General features: G+C 47.7%; 1 protein-coding gene across 3 annotated transcripts in view; it reads right to left on the reverse strand.

The window, feature by feature from the left end:
• The window catches only part of St3gal3 (ST3 beta-galactoside alpha-2,3-sialyltransferase 3), a 208,338-nt gene that overhangs the window by 16,382 nt on the left and 164,384 nt on the right, over positions 1-27,572 (reverse strand). For all 3 annotated transcript variants that reach the window (XM_051188605.1, XM_051188604.1, XM_051188603.1), the window contains 4 exons: positions 14,007-14,101; positions 9,979-10,042; positions 9,154-9,249; positions 8,725-8,911 (listed from right to left, as the gene is read on the reverse strand). In XM_051188605.1, coding sequence (XP_051044562.1) covers positions 8,725-8,911; positions 9,154-9,249; positions 9,979-10,042; positions 14,007-14,101 — 442 coding nt within the window. The remainder of the gene's footprint in view (positions 1-8,724; positions 8,912-9,153; positions 9,250-9,978; positions 10,043-14,006; positions 14,102-27,572) is intronic.

The following is a 27,572-nucleotide window of genomic DNA, read 5'->3' on the forward strand; positions in this document are numbered from 1 at the left end:
CACAGGTCCACACCTGTGCCCGTTCAGACACGGGAGTGTGGAGCTAGCTTTTCCCGCTGCTTCCTGCAGGCTGGAGGCCTGCCTGATGCGGGGTGCATTGTCAAGCCCACCGCGGGCATGAAGATTGCTTCTGTCTGACTTCTCCCACCCACAGGGCACAACCCAGAGGCCAGTCAGTGCTGGCACCTCTCCTCCAGGACAGCTGTGGGCTGCATTCCTTGTCACTCCCTCCTCCAGGAATGTCCCTGCCTCGGTCAAGTCTGGGCTGGCTCCTGTGTGTGGAGCTGCCAGGCTCTCTGTTGATGCAACCTGCTCTGTTCTTCTCAGAATCGCCAGAACCACGTGGAAGAAGATCCGGGAAGAAAATATGGCAGTGTTCCCCTGCCAGGGTCCTGTGGAGGATTTCTTCAGAGGAGTCTGCCCTTCCGCAGCCACTGATAGGGCAGATGTGTCCACGGCTACAGACTCGGGCTAGGTCACCAGCTCTCCTGGGGTCTTTGTTATCCGCCACCATCTCACAGTGCTTCAGTTCCCTGCATGGGTCTGGTCTTGACCCTCTCGGGTTTAAAATCCTCAGTGGCTCCCACTGCCCTCTGGGATGGCTGGTGTCAGCAGCTAAGACTGCTGGTGTAAGATTCAACCCCAACTCCCAGCCGCTCACTCTATGCCCTGAGGCAATTCACGGCCCTTTCTAAGTCTCATTATCTTCAACTACAGGATAAGACTTCCAGGTCCAGCCTTATAGTGGTTTGTTGTTTTGACAGTTAGAAGCCACACATACAAAATGCTTGGCTCATAGCCAGCTTCTGTTCGCTTCTGTTATTGTAAGTCTTTAGCCCAGAGGCTGGAGAGAAGGCCGGTGGTTAAGCACACTTCCTACTTTGCCAGAGGGGGACAGCTCAGTGGTAAAGCACTTGCTTGATCATACTCCAGCACGGCAACAATAAGTGAGAAAATAAGTTACAAATCAGTCTATCAAGATGTTAAATAAACACAGTCTACCTTTACTTTAAAAAGTGCCATGGAACCAGGCAGTCTCTGTGAGTTTGAGGCCACTATGGTTAATAAACTGAGTTCCAGAAAGTGCCATGGAGGGCAGAGTTTGAACCTGGAACTCAGACTTGTGATCTATACTGACCATGATACTGTAGGGAAAGCTGGCCAAAGCCCTCCTCCCACCCAGGCCCCTCCCACATGGTAAGGCCGGCTCCTGTTTGTGGTCTCACTCTATTTATCCACACTCTGCTTGCAGGCCCTGCAAACAGCCTTCCAGGGTCAGAGGGTAGGCTCAGAGCAGCAGTCTCTACCCTCAAGGGTGGAAGTGGCCTTGGCCCTGGAAGGGTGGATGATATGTTGGTCTCCAGGATTTGATCAAGGACTCAAAAGGGAAGATGAGCCTGAGGTGGGAACTTTGCTTTTGGGCTTCTATATTTTTCTTCACTCCATCTCCTTGGATGTGGCCAGAATATGGCGAAGTCATACACTTCTTTACTTACTTACTCTAAGGGCAGCAATTTTCTGACATCATACCAGTTGAATGTATTTGTTTGTTTGTTTGTTTCGAGTAGCCCTGGCTGTCCTGGCACTCACTCTGTAGCCCAGGCTGGCCTCAACTCACAGAGTTCCACCTGCCTCTGCCTCCCAAGTGCCGGGACTAAAGGTGTGCACCACCACTACCTGGCTGAATGGAACGGCTTTTAATTCGCTAAATAACACACACCTTGCTAATGTCATTCCTTCTCTGTGCCCAAAACTTCTCTCATCTGGCCATCCTCTAAGCAGTAGTTAGGACCTGGAACTTATATTAAGTATCCCAGGGGCAGAGAGATGAGGCATTGAACCCTTTGACCAGGGTAGCTAGCATCTGTTGCCAGGCCTGGTTGCTTGTCCTGACCCAGCGACTCTTGGCCCTGAGGGTGGGCATTCTCCTCAGTGGGCTCAATCTCACTTCCCAGGAGGCATTTGGTGTGATGAGGGGTTGCCATGTTCACTGTCCCATCAGTCTCTACAGCTGTGTGACAGGTGGCTGTGGCAGAGGGAGAGGACAGCTTAGTTCCTAACACTGACTCTAGCTCTCTGTCCGCCAGCCTTCCTCACATGCAAAGAACAGGAAAGTGACCGTGAAGGCGGGTCCAGATGTCCATACCCACTGTGGGCTCGCTATATTGCTGCTACGTGCTCCATTCAGCAGTGACAGCCATAATTTGCGTTACTAATCCCTTTAGGTTTGGCTACTATAAATACCACACAGGTTTTCCCTTCCTCTTGGCACTAAGTACCACTTCCTTTCCCAAACTCATGCCCTCACTGGTATAACCCGGGAGCACCTGCTCCCCACTCTGGTCAATGGACTGTGTTATAATTTCAACATAGTTTTTGAAAATGTGATCGGTGGCAAATGGCACCCTGCTGCCTGCTCGTGCATGTCTCCAGCTGCTAGGAAGGCCACATGCATCTCTGTTGCAGTTTCCTCCTCATTTCTCCTCCCCTTCTTAGCTGCTGAGCTCTGATGGCTTCCCTGACAACCCTCAGAATAATAATCCTTTGTCTATCGCAATTTCTAAACATGCTTTCAAAATGTTTGATATAATATTTTTATTTGGTTTAAATTGATATTGCCAAGTTTCTTCTAGCATTTCTGCGCCTTAAAAAGTTTGTCCCTTCCTGCCAAGCATGGTGGCTCAAACTTGTAATCCAAGCACTTGGGAGGTAGATGCAGGGACACTGCTCCCTAACAACTCCAGTCAGGGGATTTGACTCAGTTTCAAAACATAAGGAAAAAAAAAGAGGAGGAGGTGGTGTGGGAAGGCTGAGTGTGGTGACACATAGCCTTCATCCCAGCACCAGGGATGCAGAGCCAGGTGACTGTCTCAGAGTCAGGACAATACAGTTAGAGCCTGTCTCCAAGACAGGCTGTGGGCTGTGGGGGTGGGGGGTGGGACAGAAAGATGGTTTAGCAGGTAAAGGATGCTTGCTGCCAAGTCTAACAACCCGAGTTTGATCTCTAGAACCTGAGGTTGGAGTTTGACCTATTGAACCCACACAATGTAAAGAGAGGACTCGTTCTTGGAAATTGTCTTCTGATGGTCACATGAGAACTGTTGGATAAATAAATTAAAATAATTTTTAAAGCTTTTTTTTTTTTAAACAGCTTGATATCCTACTTTCTTTGATACTACCAGTTAGATGTGGTGTTTCACACAATCTCAGAATCTGGGAGGCTGAGCTGGGTAGATTGCTGCAAGTTCAAACCCATCCTGAGCTACACAGTCTGGGCCAGCCTGGGCAGCACAGTGAGAGCCGTTTGGGGTTTGTTTTGATGTGAAGAGAGGGTGAAAAAAGCTATTTGGAAGCTATGTGTGGGAAAAGCCAAGAACAAAGAGAAGAGTGAGCGTGAGGTGGCCGCAGGACACTGACAACTCAGGCAGGCAGTCCGGGACTGCTTAGCTTTCATATCCTTTATCAAGGAATCTTCTTGGAACTAGGGAAGAAAAGCAAACATAGTAAAGAGGATCCCCAGGGGAAGCAAGAGATCAGGAAGATAGAAGAGTCCAGAACCCAGAAGAATCATCTCCTGGGGCAGAGAAAACACGAGAGGAGAGATCCAGATGCACTGCCCCATGTTCTGGTTAAAATCCTGCCTCCTCAGAAGCTACCAGCCTCAGTTTCCATGTCTATTCCTTTCAGTACATTAGCTGTGCTCCAACATTGCTCAAGGGCATGGGCGTGTGATAGGCAAGGCTGTTCCTGCCTCCAGGAGCTGGAGAGGAATTCTAACAGTCCTGGATGGTGCAGGCTGAATGCAGTAGTGTGAAGCAGGATACACATTTTGATGCTTCCAGGATGGAATGTATGTGTCGGATATGAGAGAGTGGCAAGGACAAGGGAGGCTCTGGGGATGTCAGGGTTTGAATATGATCCTGCAGGCCGGTGGCTCTTTCGCTTGAGTTTACATCTGGGGGACTCCTTCAAACGGACCACTGCCCACCTCCCAGTTTCTCATTCAGAAGTTCTACGGTGGGACCTCCCCTGAATGGCAAGACTCCAGGTGATACAGCCGCTGGGATGCTTCAGCATGGCTCTGAGGGCAAACGTGGTAAGCAGACTGGAGGAAACAACCAGAAGCAGAGAGCTGGGAAGCTGCTGAAATCACTGGAGCAAGCAATTCGTAGAAGGTCTGGCTGCTTATGGATCTGGGCAATGAATGCCTGGACACACAGGGCAAAGAGAGAGTGGAAGGAATCAGGGCGCTGAGAGCTTTGGTCACTGGCTTGTGAAAACCAAGGACCGCCCTTATACACTTCCAGGTCACAACACGTGCCCTGAGGGTACCAGTTGGTGAGCTGTCCCTTTACAGTGAGGCGGAGGTGGAGTCTGCATTTAGGATCAGAAAGTCAGTCCAACAGAGGGGTGGGTCTGGATGCCAGGCTGGAGGGGCTGGGAAGCCAACGGGCCTGGCTCTTCCAGCCGCCTGAGACAAAAGCAAAAGGGTAAGTAAAACAATGGAAGGGCTTGAACTGTTTTACTGTTTACTTATATATTATGTACTCTCTCTCTCTCTCTCTCCCTCTCTCTCTCGTCTCTGTGTGTGTCTGTGTCTGTGTGAGCCATGAGATGCTGATAAAGTAACATCATGGGCTACAACCTCACCATAGCTTGTGTTGGGGGATCAGAGGACACCTTGTGGGAGGTGGTTTTCTCTCCTCACACCACGTGGTTTCAGGGAGCAACCTCAGGTCTGCAGGTTGGGTGGCAGTTGCCCTAACCCACTGAGCCACACTGCCAGCTCACAGGCTTATTTGTATACTTTTGGTTGTGAGTCTAGCCTTTAACAGCTGAGCCATTTCTCCAGCTCCTAGGCTTATTTTTAAGGGGAGAAAGGACAAATAGATGTGAGAAGAGGCTCGGCAATAGAGGTGAGAAGGAGATGGGAAAGAACACCGCCTCAGGGGATGCGGAGAGGCGTCCTAGCTCAGGGGAAAAAGGACCCTGATCAAGAAGGCTAGGGACGTGGAAGGAGAGGACAGAGGCAGATGTGGATTCTAATGTGGTGGTTTGAGTGGGAATGTCCCCCCTAGGCTCAGATGTTTGAACTTGGCCCCCCCGTTGGTGGAGCTGTTTGGGTAGGCCTAGGAGGTGTGGCCTTGCTGGAGGGAGTGTGTCACTGGGGGTGGGCTTGGAGGTTTTAAAAGGCTCAAAACATCTCTCCTATACTCTCTGCTTCCTGCTTGTGGTTAGAGGATGGGCTCTCAGCTGTTCCTGATGCCATGGCTGCTGTCTACTGTCACGATTTCCTGCCATGATGGACTCCTGGCCCTCTGGAACCAGAAAGCCCAATAAAACCTTCCTTCTGTAAGTTGCCACAGTCATGGTGTTTCAGCCCAGCAATAGGAAAGTAACTATTACACACGTGTGGACTGGAGGTAGGGACGCTCAATGATGGTAGTCTTTATTTACTTGCATGCTAGATGAGAGGCCTTATTCTTTCCTTTCCCTCTGCATGGTGGAACCATAGCCACATTGGCCTGGTCCAGACAGGGGCTTCTTGGTAGATGTCAGCTTCTCTGAGTCACTGGGAAGATGACAGGTAAGAAAGGGAAGGCCCCACAGGGGCTCTGCAGCCCTGGGCCACCTGGTGTCCTGGGGGCACAGCTGGGAAGGCTGGCAGAAGCACAAGGTGATTGCCTGAGTGACCAGATGAGGTGCTTTGTCCTTCAAATGTCCTATCCTCTCCAGTCTTCATCTAGGGCCTGGATAATAACAAGCAGTGTCATGTGGGGCACTGGGCCTCATGTTCTGACATGTCAATGATTATGTACACTTTCCATATAGTCTGAGAGTGTCCTAAATGGAGCATGACCTCCTGGGTTCTGGGGTCTCCACATGAAGGTTCCTTTTGTTTGGAAAATCTGACTTGTTCCTTCCTAGCTCTTCCTACATCTTCTCATTAGGCAGTGTCTCCCAGGAGGCCTTCTCTTGGTCTTCCCTACCTACCCCAGCTCTTAAGAAGACACTTTCTGCACTATGCAGTAATTCCAGTTTGGGGACTGTGCTTCCCTTACACTGTGATGATTTCTGGTCTAGAACAGAACTGAATTTGTCTTTGAAGTCCTAGGGGCTGGCTCAGGGCTTACACCTCACTAATGCCTGGCCAACAGCTTGGTGCACAGGGGAGGCTGCAGTCTGCCTCTGAGAAGAGCTTTTAACTGAGCTGTATCTCCCATCACAGATTTACCCCTCTCCCAAACTCCACCCTCCCTCTTAGCCTTACTTCCCTACCAGCGCCTTGCGTGGACATGCTTATGTTGGGAGGCCATTAGATATCCTTGCTGGTTTGATCAAGGCTCCTGGGACCAGGGAGGTAAAAGGTCTTTTGGTAACCAGTTTGGAGCTATCTCTGCCACTGTTCAAAGTGGTTATACACGGGGAAGGGCAGAGCCATCAACATCTTGCAGTCCCACATCTTCCCTGTTCCCAGTTCCCTCCTGTGTATTGGAAAAGTACCTGCCATAAGCAACATAGCAGCAGGCAGCAACTGCCGAGTCTCATGCCTGTGTCCCTTCCCAGCAAACAGAACACTAAGACACTTGCGATGCAGAGAAAGGCATGGATATTACTGGTGTTACTGGTAGATCACTCAGAAGACCAACGCCATCCTTGAGTGTGGTACCACAGAAAGCCCACAGGACTTTAGAAGATTTTTTGTCACCTTCCCTCTTCCCATCACACTCAGAAGGTGTTCTCCCTGATACAGGCTGGCCATGTGTGCCCGGGACAGGGCTGAGCACACCCCCCATTGCCTCATCCACTGTGTCAGGATCTTGACCTAATGGCTGCCAAGGCCAAGCTACCAGACCAAGTGGCAAACTCCTTAGTCTTCCTGGGAACAGCTCCCCCATTTCTGTTGACTCTCCCTCCTGCCTTGGGGAGACAGGAAGAACTTTGATTCCACTGGCCTTGGTGCTCTCGGAGCAGAGGTGACCACACCCAACTGGCTGCTGCACATCTCTGGTCTGCTGTCCCCAAGGGATTTAGACTGCCCCACTTTCCCCCACACTGCCCCTCAGAAAGCAGGAGCTGTGTAGTGACTGGGCACCATGTACGGGAAACCCTCTGGCTCTCCTGCCCTGAGAAAGCCACAAAGGCTTTGATAGGTGTGTTACGAGTATTATTCTAAGTATTTCCACGTGGTCTCATCTTAGCGGAGAGTGGGCTCAGACCTCTGTTCTCTCCAGTCTCCCCATGCTGACTCCTCCTTGCTACTCCTAGAATCCTCCTTGTCTCCTAGTCCCGCCTATCTTGCTTTCCTATTGGCCAACAGTGCTTTATTCATTAACCAGTATGAGAAACATATTTACAGAATGACATCTCCCATCATAGGTGTCTATGGGCCAGCAGCATGTGGGCTGGTGAGCAGAGAACATGAATGAGAAGGGTGTCCCAAGGCAGATCCAATTCACTCCCATTCCCCCCCCCCCTGAAGTGCTTGTCTCCTAGCTTAAGGCAAACAGAAGGGCTGTAGGAATTCTGAAAGGAGGGGAGCCCTCCCCCAGCCCCATTCCTCCCTAGTTGGTTAGACAAGAGGCTTGTTGAAGCCAAACCAATCACCTGCTTTTTCCCTTTCCTTTCCTTTGGAGATCTGGGCTCTACCCAACATAGCCAGCTGCCTTGCTCAGCCTGGTTCTGAGATGGGCTCCCTTCCCGGCTGCCCCACCTACCTGAGCTTCTGGACCTGACTTCTGTCTTCTCTCTTGCTTGCTACCTATTTGACACTATCTGCACTTGGCCTTGGTTGGAAGGAGCTGTGGAGTCAAATCAAACTGCACTGAGACCTTCACAGGCAGGCTAAGCTGTTCTCACCCCCAACTTCTAAATCTGGAAGAACAACTAATTCCTTCCTGAAGGCAGAGGGCAATCTGTCATCAGTCTCCTGGAAGAGGCCTGGGCACTGGGAGATGAATGGCCTGAGCCCTCCTCTGGGCTGATGATGGCTGGAGGGGAGGAGACTAACATGGGGGATGGGAGACAGACTCAGACAAGGACTGAGTTGTTGGCAGGTGTCCCCACAGGCCCAGAACTGGGAAACAGAGTTCTAGGAGGGAGCCCAGTGGGTGGTCTACTAATGGGAATCCGACCCTACACTACCATCACTCCCTGAACACATGAGCCCAGACCCTGGCCAGCTCAGAGCAGTCAGCACAGAATCTAACCATATCCAAAGAGGAGAGACTTAGTGGCAGGCTGGAGACCAACCGACAGGCTAGCAGTGAAAATCTGAGGTAGAAAATGGTCTGGGTTCATGAACTGGGGAGCTGGCACCCTTGGATTGAGGTCGACTGCCCCTGTAGAATGACCCTGGGATCTCTAGAAGGCTTTCTTTCTCTGTTGAGAAGGAGGAAAGGCCATAAGAGCAGTCGGAACGCTGCCAGGGAGGCAGCTACAGACAAGGGTAGGAGTCTGTGAAACCTGGGAGTCCCCACGGGGCTGGCATAGGGATCAGATGCAGAAGCTGAGAAAGCACAAGCCCTTGGCTATCTGGAGGTAAGCGGCGGAGGGCAGGCATTCCAGCTCCGGGAGCTTGTTAGGGACCCTTGCTGGATTTGCTGTCTTTTAGCCTGGGTCATTTTGAGTTTACTATTTGTTCTTTGTGGGGTCCAGTTAGGAGTGCCTGCGGGGCTGGGGGGCTGGGGGCAGGAGAAGGGCTGCTTGCAGCAGGGAGCTCACCACTCTTTCCTTGTAGACGATGTACTTCAGCCACTTGAAGTCCTGCCATTTGAAGCCAGCAAGGACAAAGAGAGAGTCTCGTTCGTACTGCTCGGGCCGCTGCATGGCGCCCTCAGGGTAGGTGATGCGCAGGGTGGTCTTGCTGCCCACATCCCTCTCAAAGCCCTTCACAGGTGCCGAATTCAGTCTACAAAGAGCCAGTGCAGTCAGAGCTGGCCTTGGGCCTGTGTTTGGGGAGGTACCCTGGACCCCAAGCACCCCAAGTGCAGTGTAGGACTCCAGGCCACCTACTGGTTCATTTTAAAACCTGCCAATCCAGCAGCATTCTTGAGGCTAGGTAACCAGATGGTGAGACAGTTCTCAATGCCCAGGGCTCAGGATTTGGTCCACGACATGCATGTGCCCAAGGTGTTGTTCAGGGGAGCTCACCTGACCACAATGTCATAGTCGTCAATTCGTGACCCCAGAGACTTGTTGGCAAGGACCCCTCCATTGCCTACAATGATGCAGCGGCGGCAGTGGAGGCTGAGGGGAGAGAGCAGAGGCCTCTGAGGGTGCCCCCAGCTTTGTTCCCATTGTCTCTTTGCCCTCAACTCTACTGTGGCTTTGGCACAAGGAAGCTGGGCTCTGGGAAACTCACTTTCCACTGCTGGGCCCTGGGACACTTCTAAGAAAAATATAGGAGAGGTCTGGGGACCGGTTCAGGAAGCAAGGAGGGGGCCCTGGTAAGACTCTGTTCTGGGTAGAGGCTCCCTGTGGGTTAATGAGACTTGATGGGGACAGGGAAAGTGAGGGAAGCTTGAAGATCTCACAAAAGAGCAAGGATAGGCAAACAAAACTTGGTGCTTCAGGACTTAAGGCCAGGCTTAATTTCAACTCAAGCCTCTAGGCTTCCATAGCCCCTGATAGTCTTGCTCACTCTTGTCTCCTACCCTGACCTGAGGCTTTCCCCTCCAGGGTCTGTGGGCTCCAGAACTGCTCACCCCAGACTTAAGCTCTGTTCCCTGTTAGCTGCCTTTACCAGCAGCCCCCATCTTCAGTTCTTATTCCAAAACCAGTGATGTCTAAGGGCTGAGAAGCCTTGCAAAGTGCTTTACTGGGCAGACACACATCTACAGCTGTCCTACTTACACTCTACCCACAGTGTTACTGTGTGTGCGTGGGGAGGTATGGTAGAGAACCTGTCCAAACCCAGCAAAGAGCAGCTGGCCCACAACTCATGGCAGAGAGCCAGGGAGAAGGGGACGGGCTCACCTGTCCAAAGCAGGGGTCAGGCGGTACTCTTTGGTGACTGACAAGATGGCTTTGATCAGATTGTCTGTGGACAGAGGAAGAAGGTTACTGTTAGTGGGTCACTTACATTCCCAGAAAATATTTGCTAGTAATCTTCCTGGGAGGATGGGGGGGGTGGGTAAAAGGAGCTGTGGACTCAAGGGTGGGCTGGGCCGCTGTTTTCACTTTTCTCTTGAGCCAGGAGATGGAGGTTGGGAAGTAGGCAAATCTAGCTAGGCTCTAACCGCAACATGTACCTTCTTCCCAGGATCCTTCACCTTCCTTGGAGACTCACCTGTTTTTTCCATAGCTAGGGCATACATCCTTGGGCCAGGGCCTTATTTGGAATGGGAGTCTCTAGTTGGAGATAGATCACTGATGTCTTACCGCTGTGTCTCATGGAGCAGAGTCCAGGGGACAAATCAGACAACCAAGACCACTCGAGTAGATCATACAGCCTCCTCACTTTCCCTGATTCTGTACAGCCCATCCCAAACCTGCTCTTGACAAGCTGCCTCTTCTTCCTCACCCACCATGCCCTGCAGCCAGGGCATCTACCCACCAGCACTCCACACACGACTGTCAGCCAGGACCATGAGATCTCTGCTCTCTGAGCCTGAACCACTACTCAGATCTCATTGTCTTGACCTTGGGGTGACTGCTCTCCTTTAGACTCTGGTGCAATAAGAGCTTTATACCATAACAGAAAAGAAGCTGTTGGCTCAGTCAGATTCTGGCTCTGCTACGTAAGACCCTGTAACATGCCACAAATGGCTGTCTTTCTTTGGGCTTGTTTTCTTGCTTGCCTCTGAAAAAATGATGGCAATCCCTACTTGGCTGAGGTGTTGGGTCGATGTAATGTACATGAAGGTCTATAGACAAGCCGCTTGGCACTACCACGACAGAAAGCATCTTTGTAATAAAATAAGGAAACAGTGCCCACAGACAGAAAGAACCCTGAGGCTATCCTCCAAGGGCCCAGCACAGAAATGTTCACACAAGGAGACACGTGCGAGAGAATCTTCACTGCAGAACTGTTTGCAACTGCAAAATGCTGGAGGCAGTTAAAACATCCACTGAAGGAAAATTACATGTGGAACACAGACTACTACCTGTCAGTAAAACAATGACAAAAACAAAACACACACACACAAAACATCAATGAGGTATAGCTATATGTACCAATATAGATAAAGCTAGAATAAATATTTAAAATGTCATTTTAAAGAATGTATATATACACACACACATCATATATATATGATACATGAAAATTTCTAAAACTTAAAAAGGTCAACACACAAGCACACACATAGATCCATACTTTTTTTTTTTTTTTTTTGAGACAATGTCCAAAGCCCTGGCTAGCCTAAAACTCAAGATCAGCCTGTCTCTGCCTGCCCCCAGCTCTGGGATTAAAGGCATTCATCACCATGTCCCATAAAGAAAAAATGATTTATGTTTAATGGATATGTAAATAAGTAGCAAAAATAAAAACCAAGGCAAAGGAACACTAAACGTCAACATCAAAACAAGAATAATGGACAGTGGGCTGGGGAGGGTCAGTGGGTGGGACAGTAACCAGAAGCTCTCCCATAGCTCTGGCTTCATTTCTTTCCTTTTTCTATATAGAGGGGTTAGCTCTCAGGCATGTCTGCACACCTTCTGTGTGTCTGGTGCCAGAACTGGGCACGGGATGCCCTACGACTGGAGTTATACACAGTCATGAGCTGCCATGTGGGTGCTGGGAATTGAACCTGGGTCCTCTGGAAGAGCAGCCAGTGCTCTTAACCACTGAGCCATCTCTCCAGCCACACCATGATTTATTTTATAAATTAGGAAGACAGTGCATGGTGTCCATTATATTATTTTACTTATTTTATTAATTTTGAGACAGGATCTCATGAATCCAGCTGCAACCCTGATTTGTAGCAGCTGAAAGTGACCTTGAACTTGTGACCCTTCTGCCTTCACCTCTCAAGTACTAGGACTTCAGGCATAGGCATGAGCCCCCATGCCTCTTTTTATGTGGTCCTGGTGTCAAATTTATGCAGGCAAACACTACTAATTCATCTGTACCACGAGCCCTTTATTATATTATTCTAACTTTTTTTTTTTTGGTATGTTAGTTCGTGTAGCAAGCACTGGAAATAAAAAAAATACAACTTTGTCTTTTTGTTTTATTTGGTTTTGCTGTACTGGAGACTGAACCTAGAACCCTGCATATGCTATGTAAGCACTCTCCTACTGAGCTACACTGTAGTCCCTCATGTAATTTTTTTTTAAAGGTGGTAAACTGGGCATGGTGACACACATGCTTTTTATCCCAGCACACTGGAGGCAGAGGCAGGTGGATTTCTGTAAGTTCTTGTCCAGCTAAGGAAACATGGTGAGACTGTGTCTCAAACACACACACACACACACACACACACACACACACACACACACACACACACACACACACACAACCCACCTTCAGGTACAGATGAGGGACTGCGCATGGGCAGGATCTCCATAAGCTCCATGGGAGTGGGCCGAGGAGCAAACCTTTAACAAGGTTCTACACTAAGTGCCTCCAGATACACCTTAAAGTGGGGACATTTCTCACTCCCTTCTTGTCTCACCTCCAAATTTACCCCAAAGGAAGAGCTCATCATTATTAGTTGACCAAGGACAAGGGCACACATGGGGCTCTGCTTTCTGTGATGGGAACCTATTACAGAAGGGCACCGGTGTGGAGCCACTCTCTTCTTGCTGGCTGGGGATGCTAACGGCCTTTGCTGTCCTTTGGAGCTACACAGTCAGTCCCGAGTGAGGATTCAGGAGGAAGGACTCATCTGCCTGGATACAAGCATTGAGGAAGGAGGTTCACATATGACTTAAACTAAGCCACTGGATGTGCCTCTTGGAGGCTTGAGGTCGGTGCCCCAGTTCAACAGCATTTTTGCTGGCTTTTGTATTCTTTCCAGGGAGGGCTGGGCTAGTAGAGTAGAGGGCTAAGTCTCCTGATCAAATGCTGTCACCCCTTTAATGGCTCTTTTCTTAACCTTATACCACAGCATGTTTTCTATTTAGCTGACAGGGGAACCAAAGCTCAGGCAGGTTAAGAAAGCTTTGCAAGGTCACAGCTAGGCAGAGGTAATGTAGGGCTCTGACGCCTCCCTGACCTTCCCACCAAGCCCTGAAACAGCCAGGCACTTGACAAAGAAGCAGGGCTGTGTGGAAGGAAGGGGGTCCCTAAGGTGAAGGGAAGGGAAACTGGATAGAGAAAGGTTAGCTTGGGACAGAAAAAGAATGATTAGAGGGAGGCTAAGTCAGCATGAAAGACATTGGGCAGGGGTTACAGGAACCTGGTGTGTGTTATGTTGCTGTCTGTCTGTCTGTCCTTTCCAGGAACCTTTCCATGTAGCCACAGCGCTATGACAATGTCTCTAGAGCATCTCTTCTGCAATCTCATGACACTGGATCTGGTCCTGCTCTGAGTACCTGCTCCTTCACTAGAATAAAGCTAGAACAAACAGAGTGTATACACACATCACTGTAGTATACCCAGCTCCGGCCGGTGCAGAACAATCTCCAGCAGGGAACTGTTCTGTTGTTTTGATATGAGGTCTCATTATATAGTCCTGGCTGGCCTGGAACTTGCTATGTAGACCAGGCTGGTCTCAAACTCAGAGATCTGCTGCCTCTACTTTTGTGATTAAAGGTATGCACTGTACCACAATGTCAATCTCTCTTCCCCCCCCCACACACTTTTTGTGTGTGTGCATGTATGCACACCCTCTTAAAAATGGTTACCATGGAGTCAGAGAACAATTTATCATGACCGACTCTCCCTTCCACCACGTGGGTTCCAAACATTGGACTTACTGAGTAGCAAACACCTTCACCCATTGAGCCATCTCACCAGCCCCTAGTTCAGAACTTCCAGGGACACAGCTCTGTCTTGAAGTACAAGGAAATAGCATGGGCAAATGGGGTGTTTAATGTTTAAAGGGTTCCCAACATACCTTGGCCTTTGATTCCAAAAGGTGGCACGAACTCTCGGATCCTAGCCCACTTTCGAAAGGAGTCATCCAGGAACATGGGTGCTGGTTTGGAAAACCTGGAATACATCAAAAAATGCAATAGGCTACAGTGCTGGTTGGCTCTTAGGTACACAGCCTGGTGATGGGCCTGGGAAGCCACCCTCCACATTCCAGTACACCTCCCCCCTTCCTCAACCTTTTAGCTGGGTAGTTGCTGATTTTATTGAGTAGAGCTTGAGTCTGAGAAAGTAGGCCTGGTTAGCCTTTATTTGGCTGTGGGAGTGGAGGGACAAGATCTACTCAGCGAGGATTAATGTCTGAGTGCTGGAAGCTCTCTGGAGTGTTATCCAGGCATCCATCTCCACTCACTGCTGCCCACTATGTTCATCCAATCTGGGAACATGGGGATAAGACAGTGCCAGCAGAGCACAGAAGTATCCAAAACTCCAGCCGGTACGGGGAGGCAGAATGCTGGAGAGGATGCTGGGAGTCAGACCACCCAGGGTGAGGAGGAAGGCAAATTCACAGTGACACAGCAAAGTGGGAAAAGTATGGGAGAGAGAATTTTACTAGAAAAGAGAAAGAAAAAGCAGAGTCCTGTGATTAGGGTGCAGGGCCAAGAGGAAAGGTCAGACCAGCTAGAACTGGGGTATACTTGTTGGCGAACCCTAAGTTCCTATGGAGCTGGGGAAGTGACTAATAGGGTTTAAGCCCATAGGAAAGATGGAAAGGAAAGGGGAAAGAGAGGGGAGGGGGCAGAGGGGAAGGGAAGGGCATAGGAGAAAGGAGGGAGGGAGAAGGGATGCTGAGTTAGGAGGAGGGAGTGGCAAAATATTTCTCTTCTTGGGCAGGGCAGGGTGAAGGCTTGGGGACGATTCTACAGGTCACAAGAAATGTAAGGGACAGTGGACAATGTTATAGGAGTTAAGCTCTTTAGAGACACCTGGAGGACATTTCACATGGAACCAAGCACTCTGGTTTGAGACCTGCACAGCTGCAGCCTTGGAGGTGGCCAGCATACTGGTTGTGCCGAGAATCTCTTTGTGGGCGCTCCTGATCAAGAGTGAGGCCTAGGCCTCAGTTGACTACATACCTTTGCTTCTGACTCAACCCCAGTTAGCTCACTGCATAGCATAGCAGGAGGCTACAGGAAAGCATCTACCACACCCCTTACCTCCCACCCAGAAGCTAGACACTCCTTCCTCACATACTGTAACCTAAAGCATCCATCTCTTACCACCATCATCACTAACTCCACTAATCCACCATCCCAGGAGGAAGAAGCTAAACAGTCACTCAGAGGCCTAATATCATTAGAGGCCCTGACATGAAATTGAAGATGGGTCACACTAGTGTTGGGAAATGTACAGGCAAGGAGGCAAGCACACATACCCCAACCCTGTACCATAGACACAGTTACCCTTTTTGGCACATATCAAATCTGATGCTCCCTTGCACATATGATTTCGTAGATTGCTTTCTCCTAATTCATAGAGACTGGGTCCAACTACAGAACCTGGAAGCTGTTGACCAAGTGACCCATTTCAGTCCCCAAAAGGGACAAATGAAGATGTGACCAAGTAAAGTAAGAGTTGCCAAATTAATAAAGAGGCAAAAAAAAAAGTTCACAGGACAGACTGTGGAAAATTCATGAAATGAGCCAGATAAGCCTCATAAAAACCGTCCTTTCCGAGCATGTAACCTATTCTTTTCCTACTTTACGATGCTTTCAAACACTCACAACTCTGCCTATTCTTTATTGGGTCTTTGTGTTGTAGTTGCTTACCCTGTAGCTTCTTTTTATATCCCTTCAAGGAATGAGCCAGCCCCCTCCAGTGTTTTCTACTGCTGGGTGGCTGCACCCTTTTACAAACAGCACCCGTCCGACCTACCTTTGCAGTGTATATACTTTTTTTTAAAGACAGGATTTCTCTGTGTAGCTTTGGAGCTGTCCTGGTACTTGCTTTGTAGATCAGGCTGGACTTGAACTCACAGAGATCTGCCTGCCTCTGCCTCCCAAACACTGGGATTAAAGGTGTGTGCCACCACCGCTCAGCTTTTTTCCTTTGCCACACTGCAGGTACAAACCAGGTCTTTGTGCCCAGCAGAGACCTGTTCTACCAATAAGCTACATCTTCAGCCTTAATTTTTCTTTCTTTCTTTTTTTTCGAGACAGGGTTTCTTTGTGTAGTCCTGGCTGGCCTCAAACTCAGAGATCTGCCTGCCTCTGCCTCCTGAGTGCTGGGTTTACAGGTGGTTTGTTCAGACTGGGATGGAAGCACAGTCCACACACTACACTGATCTCTTTACCTCTTCAGACCATAGTTTGCTCCTTTCTCTCCCCCTCCATTTCAATTTGTGTCGAAGGAGAACACATTGCTTAGTCTATAGACATATATTTTCTTTATAGGACCTATTGTTGGCATGTTTCTTTGTCATCTGCCCTCTGTAAACTGCAGCTAGAGCTGAAGGCTTCATCAGATTCATGTTCTGTCCTCTAGGATGAGAACCTCTGGGACACACAGATGCTCCCTGTGGTGTTAAGAGCATGGCTTTGCACACAGTGCCTTTAGCAGTCTCTGGGGTGAGTGCCTAGACCTGCTCTTTCTTTTGATGATGGAATTAGAAGCTGTCATTAACATCTATAAGCATTCTTCAACTCTTTGGTCATTCCCAGGCACTGAGCATACAGGAAAGATGAAGAAAATGCCTGACTTTCCCCTTCATTTACCAATTTTCAGATGGTAAGGAGATGACCCTTTAGTGCCTTTCAGAGCAGATTAATGAGATTCTTTCCCTCATTAAGAAGTTATATATTTTATTATATTTGACAATGCCAATTCATTGTAACTATTACTCTTTGATGTTTAGAACAAGCTGTCTTTGGCTACTAGAACCTTTTCAGTTTGGATCTTGAATTGTTGGGTACACCTTTTCCGGAGTTGCTGGGTACACTTAGCAATCTCTGATAAAGATCTGGCCTTCTCCTGTGAAAAGATGTTCCAGATTTACTTAGTCCATTTCCTGGCTCCAGAGTGCTGGAAATAATTCAGAGAGATGCCCATTGCAGTGCCAAGATGCTCCTGTGCCTATAGGTTGCTCACAGTCCCCAGACCTTTTTAAGTGGACCAAACTAGGAAACGGCTTTTTGAACAACAACAACAAAAATAATTTGTAGTGATAGTTTCAATTCAAATTTAGGCTTACAAGAAATGTGCTTGCCTTCTATTTCAACTATTTTACTTAGACACAACTCACAACATAAAATTCATGTTTATTGACTTCATTTGATTTTATACTTGCTTCCCTTATTATTTACTTTTTTGAGATGGGATCTCAATATATGGCCCATGTTGGACTGGAATACACACACACACACACACACACACACACACACACACACACTGAATTTACTATGTGGTCCTAGAACTCACTCTGTAGACTGACCTAGCCACAAGCTCACAGAGATCTACCCATCTCTGCCTCCCAAGTGCTGGGATTAAAAGTGTGTGCTACCAATGCCCAGCCTGGCTTCTTTTTTTCTTAAAAACTATTTTTATTTATTTTTAATGTCATGTATGTTTGTGTGCCTGTGTGTGAGTATGTGCATGTGAGTGCAGGTGCCTATGTAAGCCAGAAGTATTGGATCCCCTGGACCTGGAGTTACAGGTAACTGTAAGCCACTCAATGTGGGAGCTAGAACTGAACTCAGGTCCTCTGTAGAGCAACACTGAGTTGCTTTATCCTAACATATACATATAGGAAACACACACACACAGAGAGGACATTTTCAGATCAGTACCAGCATCATTGTTCATGCTAAGTTAAAAAAATAAATTACATTCATTTAGTTGCTGTGCATGTGTCAGAGGACAACTTTTAGAAATTGACTCTCTCTTTCCACCATGTGGGTCCTGAACTCAGGTCTTCAGGAGGCTGCAAGCACCTTTATCCATTGAGCCATCTCTCCAGCCTACTCACTCTAAAACTACAAACAATTTAAGCTTCCCTTGCATTTCTTTTTGCCTTAGGGAAAACGTGTATGTATGACAAGTGCAGAAAACAGCTTTGCTTTTGCCACTAGAAATAATTCCTATGAGTTGAATTCATGAATTCGGTTTTGTTTCGTTTTGTTTTAGGCTGCTTTCTTTATTTTGGTTGAATTTTATCTTTTGATGTTATAAAGCTTTATATAGTTCCCAACTTAAATTCACAAAACAAAATATTCAGAGAAGCCACCTTTCACCTGTGCCTGTCTCCCATCAGGACCTCTATTCCCTCATGGTTGTTTCTTCCTTCTTCCTCCTCCTCTTCCTCTTCATTCTCCCTCCCTTTCCCTTCCGCCTCCTTCAAACTTGAAAGCCTCAGCTTCTTAAACACCATTCCATTCCCAATGGCAACATGTTATACTCATTTGGACTATTGATTTTTTTTATTTGCCTTCTCAGAGATCTTCCTGCCTCTGCCTCCAGAGTTCTGGAATTAAAGGTGGGTATAACTACTGCCAACCCTGACTATTGATTTTTTAAAATAAGCAATATATCCTGGGACCATCCTGTAACATATGCTGGGAAATATTCCTTGATAGTTACATACCATGTATAATGCAGTCAGTTTCTTTGTTTCCACTGTTTTATGAAACAGATTCCAATGGCAGTGGCTTCATATCAATAGCTCCATATATATTTTTTTCTTTTATCAATAGCTTCATATATTTTTTTCTTTTCTTTGGGGGGCATCATCTCACTATGTCCAGGCTAGCCTGTGACCCTCCTGTTTCAGACTCCTAGGTGTTGAGATTATAGGTGTTTGCCAGCACACCTTGCCCCATGTATCTTTTCTGTTTGCCAATAAAAGGGTCCCAGGAGTGTGTCTGCTGAGTCGAAAGCAAACTGTGTCTGTGTACTCTTGTTCCCCAGTGCCAGACTGTGACATAAGTTCCACTCCCCAGACTGACACACTGGAAGAAGACATTGTTAAACCAGTTTTGACACTCTGATAGCAAAGAAACGGCATCTCACTGTCACGTTATTTATTATTTACTTTGGGGCTTTTACAATTTTATTACTTTATGTGTCTGAGTGTTTGCCTGCATGTATGTCTATGCACCACACAGAAGATGGTGTTGGATCCTCTGGGACTGCTGTCATAGATGGTTGTGAGCTGCCATGTGGGTGCTGGGAAGAACTTGAGTCCTCTGGGAGAGCAGCCAGCGCTCTTAACCACTGAGCAATCTTTCTGGTCCCCATTTTATTCATTATTTATTTGTTCACTCATTTGACTATTTATTTACTTACTTATTTTGAGACAGGGTTTTGCTATGTATTAGAGGACTCACTATGTAGCCCAGTCTGGCCACATACTCACAGCAGACTTCCTGCCTCATGAATGTTGGGATTACAGACTCATGCTACCACACCTGGCCCCTCACTGCCATTTTAGCCTAACTACCTCCCTCCCTTTCAATTAAAATATTTATTTATTTATTATTCTGTGTGCACACATGCAACACGTGCATGGGTCTGGAATCCAGGGGACACCTTGTGGTGTGGTTTCTCTTTTTCTGAGGATTGAACTCAGGTTGCCAGGTTTGTGTGGCAAGGGCCTTTACCAAGGGACCATGGCCTTTTCTTCTTTCTTCTTCCTTATTTATTTTATTTATTTATTTATTTATTTATTTATTTATTTATTTATTTATTTATTGAGATAGGGTTTCTCTGTGTAACAGCTCTGGCTGTCCTGGAACTTGCTTTGAAAACCAGACTGGCCTCAAACTCACAGAGATCCACCTGCCTCTGCCTTGCAAGTGCTGGAATTAAAGGCGCATGCCACCACTGCTTAACTTTTTAAATTTAGCCTCAAGGTGTTGGGTTTACAGGTTTGTACCACCTCACCTGGCTGCATGTTGTTATGAATAAGATCATTAATTATTTCATATATGAAAAGGTCATTTGTGGTTTTCTGTGAACTTTGTTTAAACCTCTTGGTGTTTCTTTCCACAGGCATTAGACTTCTCCTTTTCTTAAGGCATGAAGCTTTTTACATATTAAATATATAAGCCCTCTGGGATAAAATTACATTTCCTCCAGTTCATTTGTTTACTGGCTTGTGGCATTTCCTTGCTTTCTTCCCTCCTCCTCCTCCAGAAATGTAGTTAGGAGTCCGTCAACCCTTTTTATTGCTTCTGGGCTTTGAGTCTTAGGACAAAGTCTTTCTCATCCCTAGGCGACAGAGAAACCCATCCATGGTTCTATCTGTACTTTGTTATTCTTTTTCACATTTAGTCGTGACCCATCTTGGTTGGTGTAAAGATTGGATCCATTTTATCTATTTCCAAGTCTATCAACAGACTCTGTCTCCTTTAGGACCATGTTATGGCTCTTCATTCTTTCTTAGGTGTCCATGTGTCCCTGTGTGTGTGCGCGCTCATTGTGGTTTCCTCTCTCTGTACCACTGACTAGCTGTACAGATTCAAGGACAGTGCACATTGAACACAAGTTCAACCTGTGTTAGCTCAGTCTCCAGCCTTCTTTCCTTAGCCTTGCATAGGTTCTCCTAGTTGCAGGGTTAGAGTTCAGGATGTGAACAGGTACACGATACATTGTCCTGTGTTCTTTCCTTAGAACTCTCAGAAGAGAAGGTGGATACTGGAAGTTACAGTAATCACAGCTAACACTCTAACTTTCATATCCCCAACAACACCAACAATACCACTATCATCAGACCACCACCAACACCACTACCACCACCACCACAAGCAACAATACCACCACCATCATCACCACCTAGATCTATTTTTTTACCAGGCTTTCAATAAATCACCTACAAATCTGTCTCATGCATTGATGATTCAGTATCTGTATCTGCATCATCCTGCATCTAAACCCAGTCTTCGCTCACCATTTTTAGAAACACCAATGTCCTATTTCTACTCCATAGCTCTAATCCACATCAGCCTCAATTTCTCAGCCACAGACTTTAATTTTTCATTACTTTAAAAACAGCAATCTCCAATACTCTTTGCACTTACCCTCCTAATATTCCATTTTCTCTTCTCTCCTTCATGCTGTTACTCCTGGACCTTTTGGTTTCCAAACACATTTCTAGTCGATTATCTCCCTGGCTGGAGCCCATATCTGTTTCTTCAGTGCCTTTCTTGTCCAGGACCACATGCCCCTCCCTTCGCTACCTTTCTCTCTTTGCCCCACTCATGAGGCAAAACCTAACCAGAGATTAATCTAACCCCAAACCTCTGTACCTTTTATTATGTTATGGGACCAGCAAGGAATTTCAGCCAGAACTTTCTCTCATTATCCAGAACTTACACAAACATATGAATATACAAACATATGAACACATATACAAGTATACCCAGATGAGTATATACACATGTACACTTCTACACACAGATGAACATATACACGTATATAAACACATGCATCTATACACAGATGAACACATGCATCTATACACAGATGAACATGTGCATCTACACACAGATGAGTACATGCATCTACACATAGATGAGCACATCTACACACAGATGAATACATGTATCTACACACAGATGAGTACATGTATCTACACACAGATGAGTACACCCATCTATACATAGATGAACACATGCATCTACACACAAACACATGCATCTACACACAGACAAGCACAGGCACCTACACACAGATAAACACACATATACACTGGGAAGACACCACCACCAATTCATAGGCTTGAATCTCATCTTTGCTCGGTAGCTTTTCCAAACACGATCCACAACACAAACTCTGGCTTTCCCAGCTGCCTTGGGCAGAATCTCTCTTATTTCAGAGAGAAAACCCAAGACAATCGGATGGGAATCAGCTCTTGCTTCCCAGCCTCTGCCAGTCCCTTCACCTCTTTGTAATCTGGCTCCCTTGTGCAAGCCCTCTTCCACCAGACCTAGTACTGACAACGTGCTGTGGATCCTCTTCCTTCTCCACAGGTCTTTCTCATGGAGCAAAATCAATCAACTCTGCTTCCTTTTTAAAGTGATTTCTTTAAAATATTTTTTAAAATTATGTTTGTAGGCTGGAGAGATGGCTCAGTGAAGAGCACTGGCTGCTCTTGTAGAGGACCCAGGTTCGGTTCCCAGCACCCACATGGCAGCTCACGACCACCTGTAGCTGCAGTCCCAGGCCCTCTTCCGGCCTCAGTGCACACAGAGATGGTACAGAGATACACATGCAGACAAGACCCATACATATAAACATATATTTAAAAATAAATGTCCTTTTATTTATATGGTGTGTGTGTGTGTGTGTGTGTGTGTGTGTGTGTGTGTGTGTGTGTATTGGTCAGTCAGAGGACAACTTGTGGGTGCCAGTTTTCTCCTTCCACCAAGTGGGTCCTGGGAATCGAACTCGAGTCACTGGGTTTGACAGCAACCGCCTTTACCCACTGTGCCATCTCGATGGCCCCTTAAACTTCTGACCACGTTACCCCCTTTAGCTACAGACATCTTATCCCTAGAACTTTTAGAAAGAGCAGAAGAAATTCTACCCCCCTTCATCCGAGGTGTACACGAGTCCCCTGAGATCAGTGCTCCCCTGGTTAGGCTGTAGCTGTGGCTCCCCAGTCACACTGGTCCTCACACATTTACCTGTGTCATCTTTCTGCTTTTTACACATGGCCCTCCTCTAGTCTCCAAACCTTGCTTCTCTGTTTACTTGGAAAATTTGATATTTCCTCCAGGAAACCTTGCAGGGCTCCCCAGGTAAACCTGTCCTCTTCTTGCTGGCCCTTTGTTGGGCACCTGTGAGGTGGCTCAAAGCCTAAGAGGCCTTGGAAGCTGAGCCAGGGGACACAAACAACAGGACATGCGGGACGGGCTATAATAAAGGTGGTGTGTGTGTGTGTGTGTGTGTGTGTGTGTGTGTGTGTGTGCTGTCAACTCTGGAGGTGGCCTGTGGTAGAATCTCACACGACACCTAGGGGCTCCTCTCCATACCAGTATCCCAGTGGGGGGCCTGGCCAAGGTCATGGTGGCTTTTCAGGTGAGGGGTGACTGAGGAATGACTGGTCAAAGTATTAGGGGTGTGCGGCACCTGACCTGTTTGCCCTGGCCTAGTGGGTAGCAGGGCAGGGTGACGCAAGCGCTAACAAACAGGCCCCAGCCCGCCAGCCCTGCCAGAGTGCAAGCATTGGAAGCAGCCTCAGGATCGGGTTCCAGCAGGGTGTGTAAGTGCGTGAGAAGGTGCAAGAGGAGGAGGCGGAAGTTGTAGAGACCTGCCTGTTCTTTTTGCTTAGATTCAAGAGCCCAGTGGTTTAGGGGACTGGGGGCCCTAGAAAGGCACTAACTGAAGGTAAATCTGACCTGAGTGCCTCTATGGCAAGGCAGGAGCCAGGAGGATGCCCTGCTGTAGGGCTTATACACTGAGATAGGATCATGGTGAAGCACCAAGCACAGCCTGACAGCCAGGAAAGATAACATGGGACCCTCCTAAGGGATCCTCCAGCTCGTGTGTGTGTGTGTGTGTGTGTGTGTGTGTGTGTGTGTGTGTGTGTGTGTGTGTGTGTATTCAGATAGTCAGGATGGGTGACAAGCACCCTTACCTGTAGAGTCACATCACCAGCCCAATCTGAAATACCTTCTAAGACTCACAGCATCAACCCTGTGCCTAGAGGCCAACAGGTAAGTTGACTGGGTCATATTATCATAATGAGTGATGAGTTACATGTGGGCACCAGCAAACCTAGCATAGACCTTCCTTCCTGCCACTCCCCATACCCGTGCATCCACATAGAGAAGGTGCCTTTGTATGTGAGCTTGCTGGATTAGAACACTAATCCACTTCAGTGCTCTCTCTCTCTCTCTGTGTGTGTGTGTGTGTGTGTGTGTGTCTGGTGGGTGGCCAGCCCTTTAGCTGCTTCTTCTATATGTAGGATGTAAAGGAAGGAAGGCAGAGCCTTGCAGTGAGGGCCTGGACCAGACATCACAGCACACCTGTCTGTTAGACCCAGCTGAGGCTTTGTCCCACCCTAGCCTGAAAATGACTTTATCCAGTAGGAGAAAAGCCAGACCCCCAGGAACTCACTTTTTGAGGACCCACAGTGAGAAGGATAGGTACAAAAACCCGAGGGATGCGCACAGGTTTTGCGAGACCTACTGGGTCAAACTTAGAATCTAATTGCTGTAGCTCCACCATAAAGGGTTTCTTGCAAGGTAAGACCCTGGGATATGCTGAGCGAGGAAGACAGATGATTTCTAAAAGGCTTGTCAGCCTTATGCCTTGCTGTCCTCTCCCAAGGGAAAGTAAGAGTCTAAGGAGAAAGGTGCTAAATCTTTCGGCTAGGTGGGCACGTGCCCTTGGAAGGCAAGCTCACAGGTAAAGAGACAGACAGCAGGTGTCAACCCTCAAGTACATTTCCACATGAAGCTCCATCCTCCACAGCCCCCTCAGGGCTAGCTGGAACTGCAGAATGCACCTCTGCCCAGCAACTGCTTGCCCATTTGATCTTAGGCTGTGGGCCTAGTGCTAGCTGAGAACATAATCCTCCTTTCAGAATGTAATGGTGGAGACAAGGAAACAAACCTAGGGAAATACGGCTTCAGAGTCGGGATCCTGGACACAAAGGTTATAGGCCAAATTGGGCACACAGGAAAGATTTCTTGAAAGGAGATGATGACTAAACTGGGTTGGGCTTTGAGTGACAAGTAGTCATGAGCTTGGCAAGAATTCTAGGGAGGGCATTGGAGCAGCAGAGTAGTATAGACAAAGGCCCCAAGGGAAGGAAACCATAGCAACCATTCCTTCAAGGTGAGGCTGGGCAGAACGAGCAGAATGAAGGGTGTCTACCCACTTCATTCAGCCTGAGCCCTGCCCCCAGGGACTCTGCCCTCTCTGGTCCCACCTAGGTAGGTAGAGTAGCACAAGAGGAAGGAAGGAATGAGCAAGGAATGTTCTGACTGGGCTCAGGAAAGTTGTGGAGGTGCATAACTGTACACAAGGAAAGGGTAGACGGGCGTTTGTCAGTCCTCGGGGCAGGCCGGCTCCCCCAGACTGTGTCAGTGTATTTCAAGCTGCAGAATCACTGGAAACTCTGGATGCTCCGTTCAAACTCTTACTTTGCAGGGAATGTTTGCGTTTCAGCCCTTTTCTGTTTAATAACATCCCACTTTTCATCCCAGATGATACTAGTTGAGTATACATGCACGCACACACATGCGTGCACAACAGATAATAAGTAAGTAAGTAAATAAATAAATGTAATTTTTAAAAAGGATAGGAGGCTGGAGAGACTTGTTGCTCTTGCACGGGGCCCTGGTTGGGCTTTCAGTACCCACACAGCAGCTCACAACCATCCATAACTCTGGTTCCAGGGGATCAGATTCCCTCTTTGGACCTTGAAGGGTACTATGTATGCATGTAATATACATACAGTCAAAACACACATACACATAAGATAAAATAAAGCTAAAAAATTATATTAGGCATTTGGATACTGGGGGAGGTGGGAGGTTTCTTTTTCTCTATAAATATCAAAAATCCAAAAAGAGGGGTTGGACAAACTATAGCCTCTAGGCCCCCTGTCTGTTCCCATAAATAAAGTTTTATTGGAACATGGCCACACCCATTCATTTATACAATGTTTTGTAGCTGTTTTCATGCTCCAACAGCAGAGCCAAATAGTTGTGGCAGAGACGATCTAGGCCAAATACAGCCTAAATTTACCAAAGCCAAATATAGCTGCTGTTTGGTCCTTTTGGAAGAAAAAACAAAACAAAACAAAAGCTGGCCAATTCAGGCTTTGGAGTGCTGGAGCCATCTTGCAGCTACATGGACAAAGCTGTCTTCTGCAGGATGCCCAGAAGAAAGCAAGAACAAACTGCAGGTTTAAGTGCATCGGGGAGTCCAGCAACCAACCAGGCTTAGTCATCCCAAATGGACACGTTTCCTTTGTGCTTGGAAGTCTGGTATGGGATCCCACCAGCTGCAACTGCTCTCTGGAAGACGCATTTCAACCCTCCAGTCTGGTGTATGTATTTGCACTCTAGCTCCTTTCAACTTCTCTAGTCTCTAGATAACCTGTCTTCCCTTCCTTCCCCTTGGCTCTGGTGTATTTTATAATTATATAGTTATAGTTTCTAGAATCCACTGGGCTTTTAACACTTCATGCCTCTGTCACTGTTCCCCTTGCTGGAAGTCTCTTCTTGTCTCACTCCCCAAGGTCTGCCTCTCAGACACCTTCCACCATATTCCCTTCCTTCCTTCCTTCCTTCCTTCCTTCCTCTCTTCTCCCTCTCTCTCTGCTTTTATTCTTGTTTTTTTTTTTTTTTTTTTTTTAGACAGGGTTTTTGTGTAGCCTTAGGTTGTCTTCGAACTAACTAGCGCTGTAAACCAGGCTGGCCTTGAACTCACAGAGATCTGCCTGCCTCTGCCTCTTAAGTGCTGGGATCAAAGGCATGCGCCACCACATCCCTGTTCTACCATATTCTTTGTGCATATGGTACTCTTAGCATTACCAAATACTAACAGTATCATTTGGTTCCCTACCAGCAGACTGTGGTGCTCCCAACATAGCCAAGCACACAGCAGGTGCTATCCGAGTATCTGTGGGCTGTGAGAAAGGGTGACAGTACCCACAATATAGATCTTCCAGGGCCAGTTCAGATTGAATCCTAATCACCTGTCTGTACAGTTCCTCATGGACAGTGTGCATATTGAGGTCAGAGGTCAACCTTGAGAATTTATTGGCCTAGAACTTGACAAATAGGCTAGACTGCCTGCCTTGCCAGTGAACCTCCCCAGCACTGGAATCACAAGTGTACACCACCACACTTGGCTTTTTTGAGGGGCTGTTTAAGATAGGGTTTTTCTGTGTAGCCCCTGGCTGTCCTGAAACTGTCTCTGTAGACCAGGCTAGCTTCTAACTCAAAGATCCATCTGCCTCTGCCTCTGCCTCTGGAGTGCTGGGACTAAAGGCATGCACCACCATTCCAGGCATGCACCACCATTCCAGGCTCACACTTGGCTTTCTAATATGGATTCTGGGGATTGAACTCAGGCCTTCATGCTTAAGAGTCAAGCCCTTTACCAGCTGAGCTACTTCCCCAGCCCCTCATGAACATTTTGGTTCCTCAGTTTCAAAGAGCTGGGTTTCAGTGATATCTCCACTGTTCAGAACCAACACCCACTCCCCAGGTCTGAAACGCTGTTAGTGACTGTCCTTTGCCTGTAGAGGGACTGTGACCACATCTGTGTCCAGACAGTCTGGAGCCACAGCCTGACAAGTATGACAGGCAAGGAAGCCTGTGCTGAAGGAGGAGAGGAGAGTCTGCGCCAGAGGCCCTGGAGGGGCAGTGTCTGAGCTCCTGCTGACAGGCTCTCTGACTCCAATGACAGCCTCTACCTAGTGTGGAGGAGGTGGGAGGCGAGAAGGGAAAGTTGTGGGGAGCTTCAGGACAGAATAGAGAGCATGGTAGTTGTTTCTACCCAGGAAGGACCTGAATGATGGCCAGATTGCCTACACAGGTCACAGGTCACAGAACCTAGAGCCCAAAGCAAAGTC

The sequence above is a fragment of the Phodopus roborovskii genome, unplaced genomic scaffold (genome assembly GCF_943737965.1).
Source record: "Phodopus roborovskii unplaced genomic scaffold, PHOROB, whole genome shotgun sequence".
NCBI classification, from domain to species: domain Eukaryota; kingdom Metazoa; phylum Chordata; class Mammalia; order Rodentia; family Cricetidae; genus Phodopus; species Phodopus roborovskii.